At 34.9% G+C, this 13,827-nt stretch overlaps 1 protein-coding gene across 3 annotated transcripts in view; it reads right to left on the bottom strand.

Annotated features, from left to right (window-relative positions):
- LOC124359648 (transcription initiation factor TFIID subunit 6) overlaps positions 1–13,827 on the bottom strand; it is a 30,244-nt gene continuing 16,417 nt past the window's right edge. Inside the window, exons 10-12 of one of the 3 annotated variants that reach the window (XM_046812558.1) lie at positions 7,566–7,690; positions 3,503–3,592; positions 1–604 (exon numbers count right to left, since the gene is read on the bottom strand). In XM_046812558.1, the coding sequence (XP_046668514.1) occupies positions 509–604; positions 3,503–3,592; positions 7,566–7,690 (311 nt within the window). In that variant the 3' untranslated portion in view covers positions 1–508. Of the gene's footprint in view, positions 605–3,502; positions 3,593–6,764; positions 7,484–7,565; positions 7,691–13,827 lie in introns of those variants that run through there. The other 2 variants (XM_046812559.1, XM_046812557.1) reach the window with 2 other exon arrangements.

Here is a 13,827-nt window from a genome sequence, read left to right as displayed (position 1 = left end):
TATTAGCTCACTGACATTTTTATTTTAATTACACACACTTTCGTACAGCAATAATTACCTGCATCAGAAATCACATTAATTTAAATTTCTATGTTCTTATGTTATTTCACAACTTTTCCAAAAGTTGTTATAATGACTATTATTTAACTTCATATAATAATGACTTTAATCATTAAACATTGCAGATTTATTTCATGTTTACAACCAAATAAAAATCCCTTTGTATCTACAATTACATACATCATAAAATTATAACGTTTCAATTTCAGAAGTATATTTACAAAATAATAATTTCATTAAATTTATTATTATTATCATCACAAATAGTTTGTATTAATAAAAAAACTATGCTATGCAATATAATACAAGGTGTAGAGTATAAAATTGTTCTAAAACTAAAACATAAAGAAAGTATAAAAATAGCATTATTAACAGCTTGGTAATATGACAGTGTTAACTAAAAACATTGCAGTTATAAAATTAATCAAGAGTTTTACAAGAAGGGTGGTCATGAGACATGGACATCGAGAATCTGTTGTTCATCTGTTTCCATCTTGATTGGCTGACCTTGGGATGTGACAAACAGCTTGTTTTGTTGTCCAGCCTTGAACAAAAATTATAAATATAAAATTTAGTCCAAAGCACAAGCTTAAACATTTTAGCATATAAATCATTGTTAAATATACAAACAAATTGTTGGCATTGTAATATAACCATAGTTAGAAAACAAGTACCATCAACCTCAACAAGTTAAATTGTGTTACACTTCAATTTAAATAATATGAGACAATTTTAAAACAAGTATACCTTACAAATAAAACCACTGAATAAATTTTCAATTTGTAAGTTCAAAACCAATCTCATACATCGTATATTACTAGAAAAGTTTGTAAAACAAGCACTGTTTTAATTTTAATCTCAAGAATGGCTAGACCGATTCATCAGCTAATTCTTTTTGTGAAATATTCATAGAAATCCAAGAAAAGTGTTTATACGAAGAAAAATATCTCAAACGTTACCTGGAATATTTTTTAATTTTGAAAAATGGTAATATTTACACTTACAATTTAAATTTTAGAACAATGCTTAATCAGTAGTGATGCAGATAGCAAAGACAAAAACGAATTGAAACATCTAATGCATTGCAAATACTATTTAACTCTCTTAAGGCCGGGACACACATACCCGCACCACGCCCGACACGTGAGTCGGCCGTGTGATTGGCCGTCATACGGTGAAAGAATTGCAGCGCAGTTCTTGGCCGCACCATCACCGATAGTTGAAGTTTGAATTTTGACGGGCACGGTGCGGTCTACGAGCGGCATCAGTCATGGATTTAACACTTATACATATATAGAACACTTATCGAAGAAGTAAGGAAGTTTCCTGTGTTTTATGATCAATCAAGTGAAAAGTATCGGAATGCAGAGTATAATGAGAATGTGTGGGAGAAGATTTTGGAAAATTAGGAGTTGAAAAAGTATAAATTTGAATAGTTTAGAAATATAATTCTATGTTGGTTACTGTTGCATTCTTCTTTTTAAAACTATTTAAAAGTAGTTTAAACGTTCCATTTTATTGAATTATTTAGTATAGCCTACTAACTTTACATTTTGTGTCTGCGTATAAAATCATATTTATTGATAAAAGTATTTCATTCTTTTACATTTAGAGTAAACTTGTCATATTTTCTTATTGTGCTAAAATTGAAAACATCAAATTTGAAAACTAACCTATGTTGTACAGTGATTTAATCAACTAAATTCGAAGTATTTAAAATCTATAAAAAGTTTTCATTAATTAAGAAATAACAAGCAAGTACTTATTTGCGCAAAATTCTATTTATCTTGGATGTATTGAAGTTACTTTTGAAGATGTATTGAAGATACATTTATTTCAGTATTTTGTATGGGTCATATTTAGAATGATCTATAACATTTTTATTTTTTATTCTTTTCACTACAAAAAAGTAAAAATAAAAATATTTTCTTTACAACAAGATTTTGAAGCAAGAAAAAAACCATGTTCTCCAGTATTTATTTTAAAATATTTACTATGTTTTGAAAATTATTATAAAAAGGCTTGCAAACACAGCAAACTCTGGCCTCACATTATAAGCTCTTGGGTGTAATACAAAAAATACCAAATATACTGTTTATATTGTATTTGACCGAAATTCACTGCAATGAAAACAATGAACAAGAATAATAGGGATGAAAAATATAACCAAGATAATGTTATTTACAAATTTTACATAATAGCTGATTGTACCAAGCTTTACTGCAGCATTACAATGTTTCATTCACCACAGCGATTAATAAAAATAACAACAATAAAATGAAAATTCTTCATCTCAAGCAATACTTAATCTTCTTAATATTTTATAAGTATCTGTCACTTTGAAATCCAAAAGAAATTAATATGCTCTTGTCTAAACAGTGAGATTGTTGTGCTCAGACTGCATACGGACATGTGAGGCTTCACGGTAACCGAGCTGAGCCCGCACCGACACTCAGCCGACTCACGTGTCAGGCACGGTGTGGTTATGTGTGCCCCGACTTTTATAAAACCAACCAGCTGGGCATTTTTTTTACTTCAGGTACTCAAAACTGGTGGGCATTGTGATATAGCATTTAACAGTGACTTAAGGAAAAACAGAGAAATCAACATTAACATACTTTCTTACTGATACATTCTTTCCCAGACTACAGTCTAAAAACAACAAGACTTGTATGATGCAAAACTGTATAAATGATTATTTTGAAATGTGTCTTGAGATTGATAAGGATTTCCCCTTACAAGTAGATAGAGTTTTTCCTTAGACAGTGATAGGCTTCTCAGTCCTCTGTATGTATATGTATGTATGTATATTCTCTTCATCGGGACAAGGCAAACTCAACTATAAGACTAGAAATATCAACGTTTTTTGACTGAACTAGATTTAAGACAGCTAGATACATATATATATATATATATATTTTGATCGGGGCAATAAAGCAATAAAGGCCGGAAGTAGACACCTTTTGACAGAGTTAAACTCCTCAGTCCTACGAATGTATACAATATTTTTTTCATCAGGACTACAAGACTAACTTAACTATGACAATCAAAATTTCTTGGACCAAAAGAACAGTATATAAAAAGGGCTATAAGTAAACCAAAGTATATTTCCAAGATCTATGTATTTGTATTTTCGTGATCGGGGCAATAAGAGAATCTCGGCTATGACGTTGGAAATAGTTCATAATTAATTCGAACCAGAAATGCTTCTACATGCCGCCCGCGATAATCCCGATAGCCGTGCGTGAAATACTAAGGTGTTAAACAGTTTTCACAATAATGTTTCATGATGAATAATCTCTCGTCTCAATATGAATGCATTCTAACGGAATAAAGAAGAAACACTTACAAGTACTTACTGTATATTTAGCATAATATGTTGTATATACTACATATCCTTGTTCTTTTACAATATGAAACTTAGCTAGAGTGAGAGACAGACCTGTGCAGAGATAGGGGAGGATGGAGAGACGACTACTAGCTTGTTGGCTCCCAGTTTGACCAGAGCACCGCCAGACCCAGACTGCGACACCTGTTAGTCAAGCCATGCCAACTGTGCAAGCAATGTTAGTGTGCAACGCTCTAGTGTTACTGTGTTAATACAGGCTGCTTCCACCATACAACTGCATCATTTTGTACACAGATTTCACATATTGATAAATTAATTATTTACAGTAAAAATTTGTCTATAAGTAATTTGAGTGTAAACAAATATAACTCATTCATTTTGTAAGAACAACAGACTACAGTATTAGAATGACAAGGACCTTTTGATCCCTATTTTATTGTAACAAATACTACCAGATAATATAATGTAGGTAATATTTAACTATTTTTGCATTTATATATAAATGGTTATCTATAATATTATATAATATATTAGCAGATGTGTACTTTTCTGCCCTAAAGGTTAACAGTAAGTCAAAACAATTAAATTTTTTTTATTTTGGTGTAGTCTCCAACTGATTGTCACATGTGTGGGTCATTCAGATGAATAGTTATTCGGAAAACTGATGGGATTTCTACCAGCCAATGCTGCTGTGACAACGAAAACTGACTTGTGTGGTACATTCGGCATGCAGACTGGTGACAGTATTAAACTGCATTTAGACTGGCAAGTAAAGTTGCGATATAATTTGTGCAACTACTATGCAAAACAACTTTTTTATAAATAGTAGGTCCTTGATTTTGTCAATAAACATTTATTGTTATTTTTCTTCAGATTTTTTATTTCATTATTGAAATGGTTATGTCATCCATATTTTGTTCAATATTGTTGACAGTTTGATTAAATTTAGTGCTTAATGAGACTCCCACCCGGACAGAGCTTTTAAGCTCTCTTGGGAGAATACTCTATTTCTTTCTGTTAATTCTATTGATTCTTTCCAATTTATACTATGTTGTATTATGATGTTCCTGATATATATTTTTGGTTTGTTTGTGTATGTATATATGCATAAATGTATGTGTGCATATGTATATATTTACTGTTCAAGTATGAAATATATAGTTTGTATGCAATTGAAATTGTAAGCTTGAAATGTAAATGAAATAATTCATTTTGGGCAGAAGAAATTGTATTTGTGTTTTTGAAAGAAATAAAGTATATTATTATTATTGTAATTTGAACAAGATGAGCAAATTTTACTGGTGAGAACTGACATAAGTACTTGCTGCAGGAATATCACTATATACTGCGGAAATCAATACAAAGTCTGTTCAAACACAGCATTGATGTCTAGGCAATGTTAATATTGAAATTTTAATAGCCGACACTGCTCTCCAGTTCATGCAAACAACTCTCCAACACTAGTTGCGCCAGCGGTTACAAGAGATTTTGCACCCTTTTAGACAAGCCATTATTACTGATGGACACAAAACTTGTACAACTTCGTGCCAGTGTAAACGCAGCTAGTTCAGTCGATGTTTGGCTGAAATCACAATATCAAAACATAACCTTCTTTGTTTTTATATGTAATCTGACGTCCAATCAGAACGTTTGTGTATAAGGAGCAATCGTTCATAGACCTGATGAAGCCTCGGCCTCAATACGAGAGGTAAGCGCTAGAGCGGCGACTTAAAAGTATGTTTCTATTGCACATACGGAGAACGCTTGACACTGGCCACGATGCTCTGATCTGCCACCTATTCCAAACATAAAATTTTTCTCTTGCTGCTCAGCCCTTAGCTCATACTGTCATTACTGCGCAGCATGTCGATGCAAACACCCCCTTCTCAGAGTTACATTTTGTCGCAAACACACAATTTTCATCTCCATAAGGTGTCTTATCAGGTATGGTCAAATTCAACTGACATTCTGGTGAACTCAAAAAACCGGGTTGCATCTCTCATCAAACAGATGATAATATACAAAAAATCAAACTCTAAGCCTGTTTTTAGAGTGAACTCTGTACATGTTAGCTCTGTGCCATCTAACAAAAGTTTTCAAAATGCTATTTTCACTCAAGAATAAGAGTTGGACAACTTCGTTCTGAGACCCATTTCAGTGACTAAATAAAACTTAAACACAAAAACACCAATTGTATCATGGCCACTAACGCTTTGCCGTTTACAGCTACCTCTCGTATAGTGGTTGAGGCCCGAGACGATCTGTTGGCTGACTTTAATTGTCCAATGGATAGTTATGTCTTTGAGGGCTTGTCACGACATAGGGGTAGATCTAACCACAATAAACTCTACTACATTAGTGAAGTTAACTGGCATCACATAATGCTTGCGAACATATGTCGATCTTCATTCACAGTTTTATGAACCAGGTAGCGTAAAATACAATCTTTTGAGAAAATTAGGTAGTAATTCAAGGACTCAAATTATTCTTGATTTCATTAGTTCTTGGAAACAGAAAAATTGTTTTGGATATTTTCCCGGTTCTAAATGAGATTTCCGGCTTATTCCTGGTCTTTTACTTTCCAGACTTATTCCCGGTCAGGTAGCCACTCTGTTTTAGAAATCTTTGGGCATCTGATATTATTAAAGAGAAACTGGAGTATTTACTCATGTTACCTAGATGAAATCCTGAATCACAATAATTGTTACGTCATAAACAGATGTGAACAATCTTATTTCACAATCCTCTTAATTTGTACTCTTGACTTTTTCAATACCTGAATTATCATCCAATTTCACTATAAATTGAATCAGCCTTTGATCACCCATAGGATTAACAATGATATTTTTATACCAAAGCTAGAATTGCAGGGACATGAAAATAATGATTACTTTCTAATTACTAACTTTAATTTAGGGTAAAAGGATATGGAAATTAACAAAAGAAATGCTACTATCAATCTTCATATTAAAATATGATAACCATAACTTTATAACACTATTTTATATTTTAACTAATAATGCTGGTGTAACAACTATAATAGGAATAAAATCTAACTTGGGATTTCAGTAAGTTAATAAGTGGCAAGTACGTCTTGGATACCATGTGATATAGTAGTTAATACTAGGAGTGCTTTGGGAGTCTTCTATGTAAGTTGTATTAATTAATGGGCTGGTTTTCAAGAAAATAATTTTCAATTTTGCCAAAATTATAAGCTTGTCTTGAAATAATTTAACACTCTCCCTCCCTTCTCTTGCCATGTATTTTTTATAATAGTTAACATTTATAGTTTAAATTTACTCATAACATAATGAAACAGTTAAATTATCATGATCAAGTAAGAATGATAAATTAATTTTAATAATCAAATTTATTTTATTTGATAAACTTTTCTAAAAATTACAGAATATCAGTTTGGGATTATAATTAAGAACTTCTTGCTACTAAATCAGATTTTAAAAATTCTCACCTTCATGAAGAAACTAAATAAGAAATGAATATGGACTAACTGATTGATGATTTGGATTACAGCAATATCTATATATTACAATTTTCTAGAAAGATGATAATTAGTCAATACATGAACAAATACTCTAAGACAAAAATAAAAACTGACTTGACATTTTTAGGATAGAGGTTGAGTAAATTTATGTATCCTGTTCATAACACAGGTAGAAATGAAAACATGAGCTAAAGAAGAAAATAATCTACATTGAAAATAAAAGATAAGCTTCAGAAGAAATCTGTTGATACGCAGACTTGGGAACCAATGCATGAACAGAATGAGTGATGTGTGTGAAAAGAAACTAGCTAATGTTAAGGGACAGAAGGATGTATAGGAGAGGATGGTACATGACTTCGTAGGACAGAGAGGTGAACAGTGGATCCTTCTTGGTTACTGAGTACTTGGTTACTGAATTGAGAGGGGAACATTTGTGACATAACATTGGGATATGCAGGACGAGAGATTACTGGTGGAGCCATCAAGTCGGAGTAAGGAACGTTTGGTCCAGGATGAAATAAATTTTGTGGTAATGTGGGAGCCCCAGGACGCCAGCCTGGGAAGGGAAGAACCTGCAAGAGTTAAGAATGTGAAAGGTCAAACATGCATTTACAATATAAGCAGCAGTTACTAGAGACCAAGAATTATACTTACTGGTGAAGGTGAAGCAGGTGGTCTTGATGTCACTATCACATACTTCTGCTGAGGGTTCGTCAGTGCACCGGAGTGGCTAGGGCGTGGAGTTCCTGGCATTGTTATTGTGCGAGGTTGACTCATAGCTGAAATGTTCCAAGTATTAACTTTAATTGATTTTAAAAAACAATAAATTGAAAACTTGTTGCAATAGGTTATTTTAATCTGCATTTTATTAAATACGAGATGTTAGAAATTTCACAAATAAAACCACTGATTATATCATAGAGAATTACTTGTAGATAACTCATCCATAAAGGTTGTTGTGGTAATTCTAAATTGAGACTTTACTAGTTCGGAAAAACTGTCAGTGATATCACTGCAGTCTTTTTCCACTTCATAGCACAAACAATGTTACTATGTTACTAAATTAGCTGGTGAAATGTCTTTTAATTATTTCCATCAGTTTATTTGCTTGGGTAGCACAGTTATCCAATGTAAACACTAAATGCTATGTTAGAAAGGTATATCCGAGTAAATAAGCAGTTTTAGTATATCAAAATCTATCTATCTATATATATATATATATATATATATATATATATATATATATATATATATATATGTATGTATGTATCTAAAAGTGGCACAGACACTTTTTCTCTGGCATTATTATATTACACTGACAAACTGGAAAGCAGCATGTTTTATTACTCCACACACCACTTTATAACTCAACAAATATGTAGAGATAGGTTTTGATTTGATTGAGCACAATTACAGACAACATACACACGAAAGGTTATGTTTACAAGTTATGAGAGTGGTTGTCAGATAGTGTAACTAATGCTCATAAATACAATGATACACTTGTGTGGCGTAGTGTCGCAGAGTGGGCGCTGCAACATGCCATTCAAACATTTATGGATCACGTTCTTACTTTCTAGTAGTGAGGATTTAGTTGGTTTATTTTCATGTATGGACTTCTGGGAATTAATTGCATGATTTAATCTTACTAATATAAAAAATATTAACATCATGAGGTTACAAGTTTTGTATATAATAACAGATAACAATTTAATAAATTGTACAGCATTTGCTAAGCTAAATGGAGGAACACTGATGTCAAGTTTTGCAAACGTGTATGACGCCAAAGGCAAAAAGTGTTTCTTGTTTTCGATTCTGTACATTTATTTAAATCTGTTAGAAACGATCGGTTAAATCAAACAGATCGTAAAACACACCTTTGTGTTTCCTAAATTTGAAAACTGATGAAAGTACTGCAAGTGTATCTGATCTAAAATTAATCCATAAAGATGAAGAAAATAATGATGTTTAGTAACCCTTTCCTTTAAATAGAACCGTACTCTAACCTACATCTCTGGACCATCAAAAAGTAGACGTGTGTTAAGCTGTTTGACCAAAAAACTATTGGAGCTTTGAAATATGTTGTCTCAACACAATGTAAATAATGAGGGCTATTTTTAGAAATAATTATTAAATGGTGCAAAATTGTGAATGTCTCTCACGCATTTAAGGATGCACGTTTTAATGATATATTTTGTCAGCTAATAAGGTCCCTAAATGATGAAAACTATTTGTCTTTAATGAAGTTTGGATTGTGGCTTAAAGAGTCAATTGTAACAAAAATAAAGGGTGAAAACACAGGGAACAAACAGAAAAGAAATGGGAAGCTCACTTTGGACACACAACTAGACCTAGAACAAACAACTTTTACTATATTAGAGATTATTCAATATTTAAAGACCGTCTGGAATTTCGATTATATACTTTTGTCTAAATTTGATACTGATGCTTTAGAAAAAAGATTCAGCCAATACAAAGAGATGGGCGGAGGATGTTATAACGTTTCCATTATGCAAATTCTTGAATCAGAAAAAAAACCGTTAGTGTTATTAAGTTGTTTTCAGCTCCCTAAAGGAAATCAAAATTCAATACCAGAGATGATGATTTAAATTCAAATGTTGATCATGAAGCATACTTCTTTAATGAATCTCAACGATTTTGAGAATATTTTTGAAGTTGTAAGTTCTATGGAAGTAGGTAAGGAGCTAAATAGGCTCAAAAAAGGGGGGAAGCAGAGAGATATTAAGCCAGTCTTAAAAAGTAGTGAGGTCACTACTACCTGGTTTAGTGACACCTGTGGTGCCAGATCCTCCTAAAAGGAAGTGAAAAAACCTGCAGAGGTGCTAAAGACAGCTGAAAGCCTGGGAACGACTGCACACACAATGCCCATGAAGCAGAGTGGGTCAGCACTGATCTAGGATATACGTGGCGTTATTGCCAGGATATCTAAAGCAGATGTGCCAGGTCACCACAAAAAAAAAATATGTCTTCTGAAGTGAAGAACAGTGTTCGTGCACTCAGATACCTGTGCAAATGGCCTCGATGGTGGGAACACCCACACCTGCTGCGAAACGAGGAGCAACTAGCCCAGTTAAGAACAAATGAGGCAAAGTGGAGGATGGAGGCGATAGTGTTTCCTCAGAAATTCCCAGCAACCTCCCTTTGACACTCAGATGCAATCAACAAATGTCTGGGCGGATCAACAAAGGAAAAGGAGACGGCAGAAGACCAAAAACTCTTGGGGGCTGATGGAGCAGCAGTAGGAATGGCATCAATAAGAAACAAAGAAGGGTGACTTAGGTGTGTCTGGAGGCGCTTCTGATCAAGTCTCTAGCAGGGAAAACCTTCGCTTGGAGAGATCCAAGGAACAACTAAACCTGAGAATATTGAAACTGAAATCCAATCCGTAAGAAAAACACGGTCAGGAGATGTCCTTTTGGAGCAAGGCACAAATTCAAAAAGGAAAGCACAATTTTGTAATCCACTGAGAGGCGTGCTCGGTTCTACTGTAGTTGTCCGTAGCCTTTAAATAAATAAAAACACCTTTTATTTAGAGCGTCTCTCAGTACAAACTGCTTTACAGAGCAACTCAAGTCAAACTTAACCCTTCCCACGCGGAATTTATCTTTCAATTTTGACTCATAACGCGTAATTAACTTTAAATTTTTTTACATTTTACCAACTCTAATTTTTTTTTAGTTAGTGGTGGCTATTAGGAATAAAAAATAATACAGTATCACAAAATAATCAGACCCCTATATTTTTTAACAAATTTTTAAATTTTACAAAAAATCGTCAGGATTCGCCATTGCATGGAACAATATAGGCCTAAACGACAGAACGAATAAAGTAACAGCAAAATAAAAAGATAATATAATGCTAAATACAACAGAAACACGAACAGTAAATAAGGAAATATGGCAAAACAGCGTTAAACACTAAAATATGCCGTGCCGGGATATATCCGTTTACCGCATAATGGTTCGCTGCAGACTGAGGCTAAATCACGCCACGAGGGACAAAGCCACGCTCTCCCACCACTGTGACGCGCCAATGAGGTTCAAACTGTAACATCTGCTTTTCGGAACAAGTATTTAACACTCCCTTGAACTCTAGCGGATTCCACGGCAACTACAATTTATTAAATAACACGAAATAGACTTTGAAGGATATATCCGTTTACCGCGTTTCGGTTAAAATTATGCCTAACGGATATATCCGTTTGCTGCGTGGGAAGGGTTAACACTAAGAACTTATACTAAGGTTGGCTATTGTAATTCAATCTATAAATTAATAATCTAAAGTTAAATTGGTGAGGTTAAAATATGCAACAGTCACTTACAACTAGTTAAAATAAAATCCTTTAATTTAGATCTAAAACTAGACAGTGACTGTGTGCTCTTCAAGCTACCGGGTAGGTCATTGTACAATTTGGGCCCAAAGTAGGAAAAGCTCCTCCTACCGACTTCCAGCCACACTCTGGGGAAGTGAAGCTGGTTGTCCTGGTGACTGCTACGTTGCGAGACCTCCTGTCTTTGCACAAGTTTTTCACAGTGATAAAGAGGTTCCCCGAATGTTAGGGCCTTGTGGATCATGCAGACTGTAATTATTCTGCATGCTTGTTCCATACACAAAATATTGGCTGCATCTCGATGAGAGGACACATGGTCAAACCTTTTTAGACAGAATACAAAACAGACGGCTGAGTTTTGCAATCTTTGAATCCTTCCAATGTCCTCCCTCGAGATACTGTTTCCATAGGCAGGATAGCAGTAGTAAAAAACAGAGAAAATCACAAACCGCATGAGCTGTAGCTTCGCAGACTCCGGCAGTAAATTCCTAAATCTATACAGGCCCCTCAACCTGCCCAAAGCACGTTGGATAGTGTAAGTGACATGATCAGAGAATGTGAGGACGCTATCAAGAATGATGCCGATGGCCTTCACCTTGTTGCTCACAGCCAAGCCCTCACCACCGATTCTGACCACCACATCTCTGTCACTGAGGGCCTGCACTATGTTGTGTGGGGCTACATGAATGACAAAGCACTTGCCTATGTTCAACTGCAGACCATTGTTTACTGACCATATACAGATGTTTGAAAGACCAGAATTGATGTTTGCTATGGACTCTTCAGCAGAGCCAGGTTCATACGACAAATGCAACTGACAATCATCAGCGTATAAATGAGCTGTGCAGCTTTGCACACAACTGGGGAAGTCAGATGTGTACAGGTTGAACAGTAGAGGTCCAAGACAACTACCCTGAGGTACACCCCCACGTTTTGATCAGAGGGGTAGATGTCTCACTCGCTAGCCTTGTGATAATCAATGGAGGCAAATGCTTGGGAGAAGTCTATCATTACCAGTGTGCTGAAGTTCCCTGTATCTTTTGCGTCTAATAGATCACTGATTTACCAGGGCAGTACAAGTGCTGTGGCCTTTTCGGAAACCAGATCGCATTTTTGCCAAGATAATCTCTTCCTTCGGAAAATGTTCTATTTGGCGTGTGACGATTTTTTCTAAAATTTTTGAAGCTGCTGGCAATATCGAGATGGGCCTTAATTGATGGACACTTTTCGGGGCAGCAACCTTTGGGATAGGGCGAACTATACTTGTTTTCCAGCCCTGGGGAAATACTCCGCTGGCAAGAGATTCATTAATGAGATGTGTAATAGCTCCCAGAGCGTACAGACTCATGGCTTTTATCATTTGAATTGATGTTTGATCACTGCTTACTGCTCTAGACTTGATGTCATTCATTGCTGATTTTACATCTTCTGTTGTTACAGCTGAGAAACAGAACTTACGTATTGAATGGTATCTTTCCATCTTTTTGAAAGAATGTATAGCGGGTTGACTAGCTTTGTTATGACTACCCATTTCAACAAAGTATTTATTGATCTCATTTACATTTAAATGGCTTGGTAAGAAGTCATTAGCTTTGTTCTTAACCATATCATACTGCTTCAAACAGTTCCAGAAATCTTTAGGGTCTTTACTAGAAGTCAGTTTATGATTCAAAAAAAATCTTTCTTTGCCATCCACACCATACAGTTCAGCTCATTTCGTATTCTTTTGTACTTCTCCCAATCGGTACTAGCCCTGGTTTTCCAGTATTGTCTTCGCAATTTATTTTTTGTCTTTGTCAATCTATCTATACTTCCATTTCTCCAAGGGGCTTTCTTCTTTGTGATTCGTTTGCAAACAACTGGGGCTTGCTCATCAAAGACTTCTCTAATATGAGTCGCAATGAAATTCTCAATGTTATCAACCCCTTGGACTTGCATTGCTACTCGCCAATCAATATCAGAAATGTGTTTAACAGCTCTATCAGCATCAAACTTTGAGTAATATCTGTAAGTAACAAACTTTGGCCTTTTTTCTCCTTCTTACATATTATAATACAATAAATAAACCTGTGGTTCGTTATCTTCACCCCTCTGTGGTCCTTGACACTAGTTGCATCAATAACGCCGGTCCTCTCGACCTCCACAGACCTGTCCACTATGATGTGGTCTAACAAAGTAGTAGAGGTATATGTGACTCTGTAGGCTCTGTTATCAGCTGTATTGCGTTTTATTCTTTCAAGAGTTGGCGTAAGTAGATCGCATCAATAGACGATTTTGAGAGTAAGTTGACATTTGTATCTCCCAACACTACAACTGAGTCCACTTCAATCGCAATGCCAAAAAAAATAGAGTGAAGCAAAGCTGAAAGTGAGGTGTACCTTCAGCCTTGAGCCTCGAGTTGCGATTTAAGTGTTTGACATTGATTGTTGTACTGAAACCGAGGATGTTAAGTCAGCCATTGAGAAGGCGCAAACACGGGAGAAGTCAGGGTAAGCTTATCTAGACTGAACTCGTAGGAGCAACGGGTGCTAGAACGGGGGCTTGCAATAGTTGAGCTTGTGTGAG

The sequence above is a fragment of the Homalodisca vitripennis genome, chromosome 4 (genome assembly GCF_021130785.1).
Source record: "Homalodisca vitripennis isolate AUS2020 chromosome 4, UT_GWSS_2.1, whole genome shotgun sequence".
NCBI classification, from domain to species: Eukaryota; Metazoa; Arthropoda; class Insecta; order Hemiptera; family Cicadellidae; genus Homalodisca; species Homalodisca vitripennis.
Note: the sequence above shows the minus strand (reverse complement) of the source record. Positions and strands in the feature narration are given on the sequence as shown.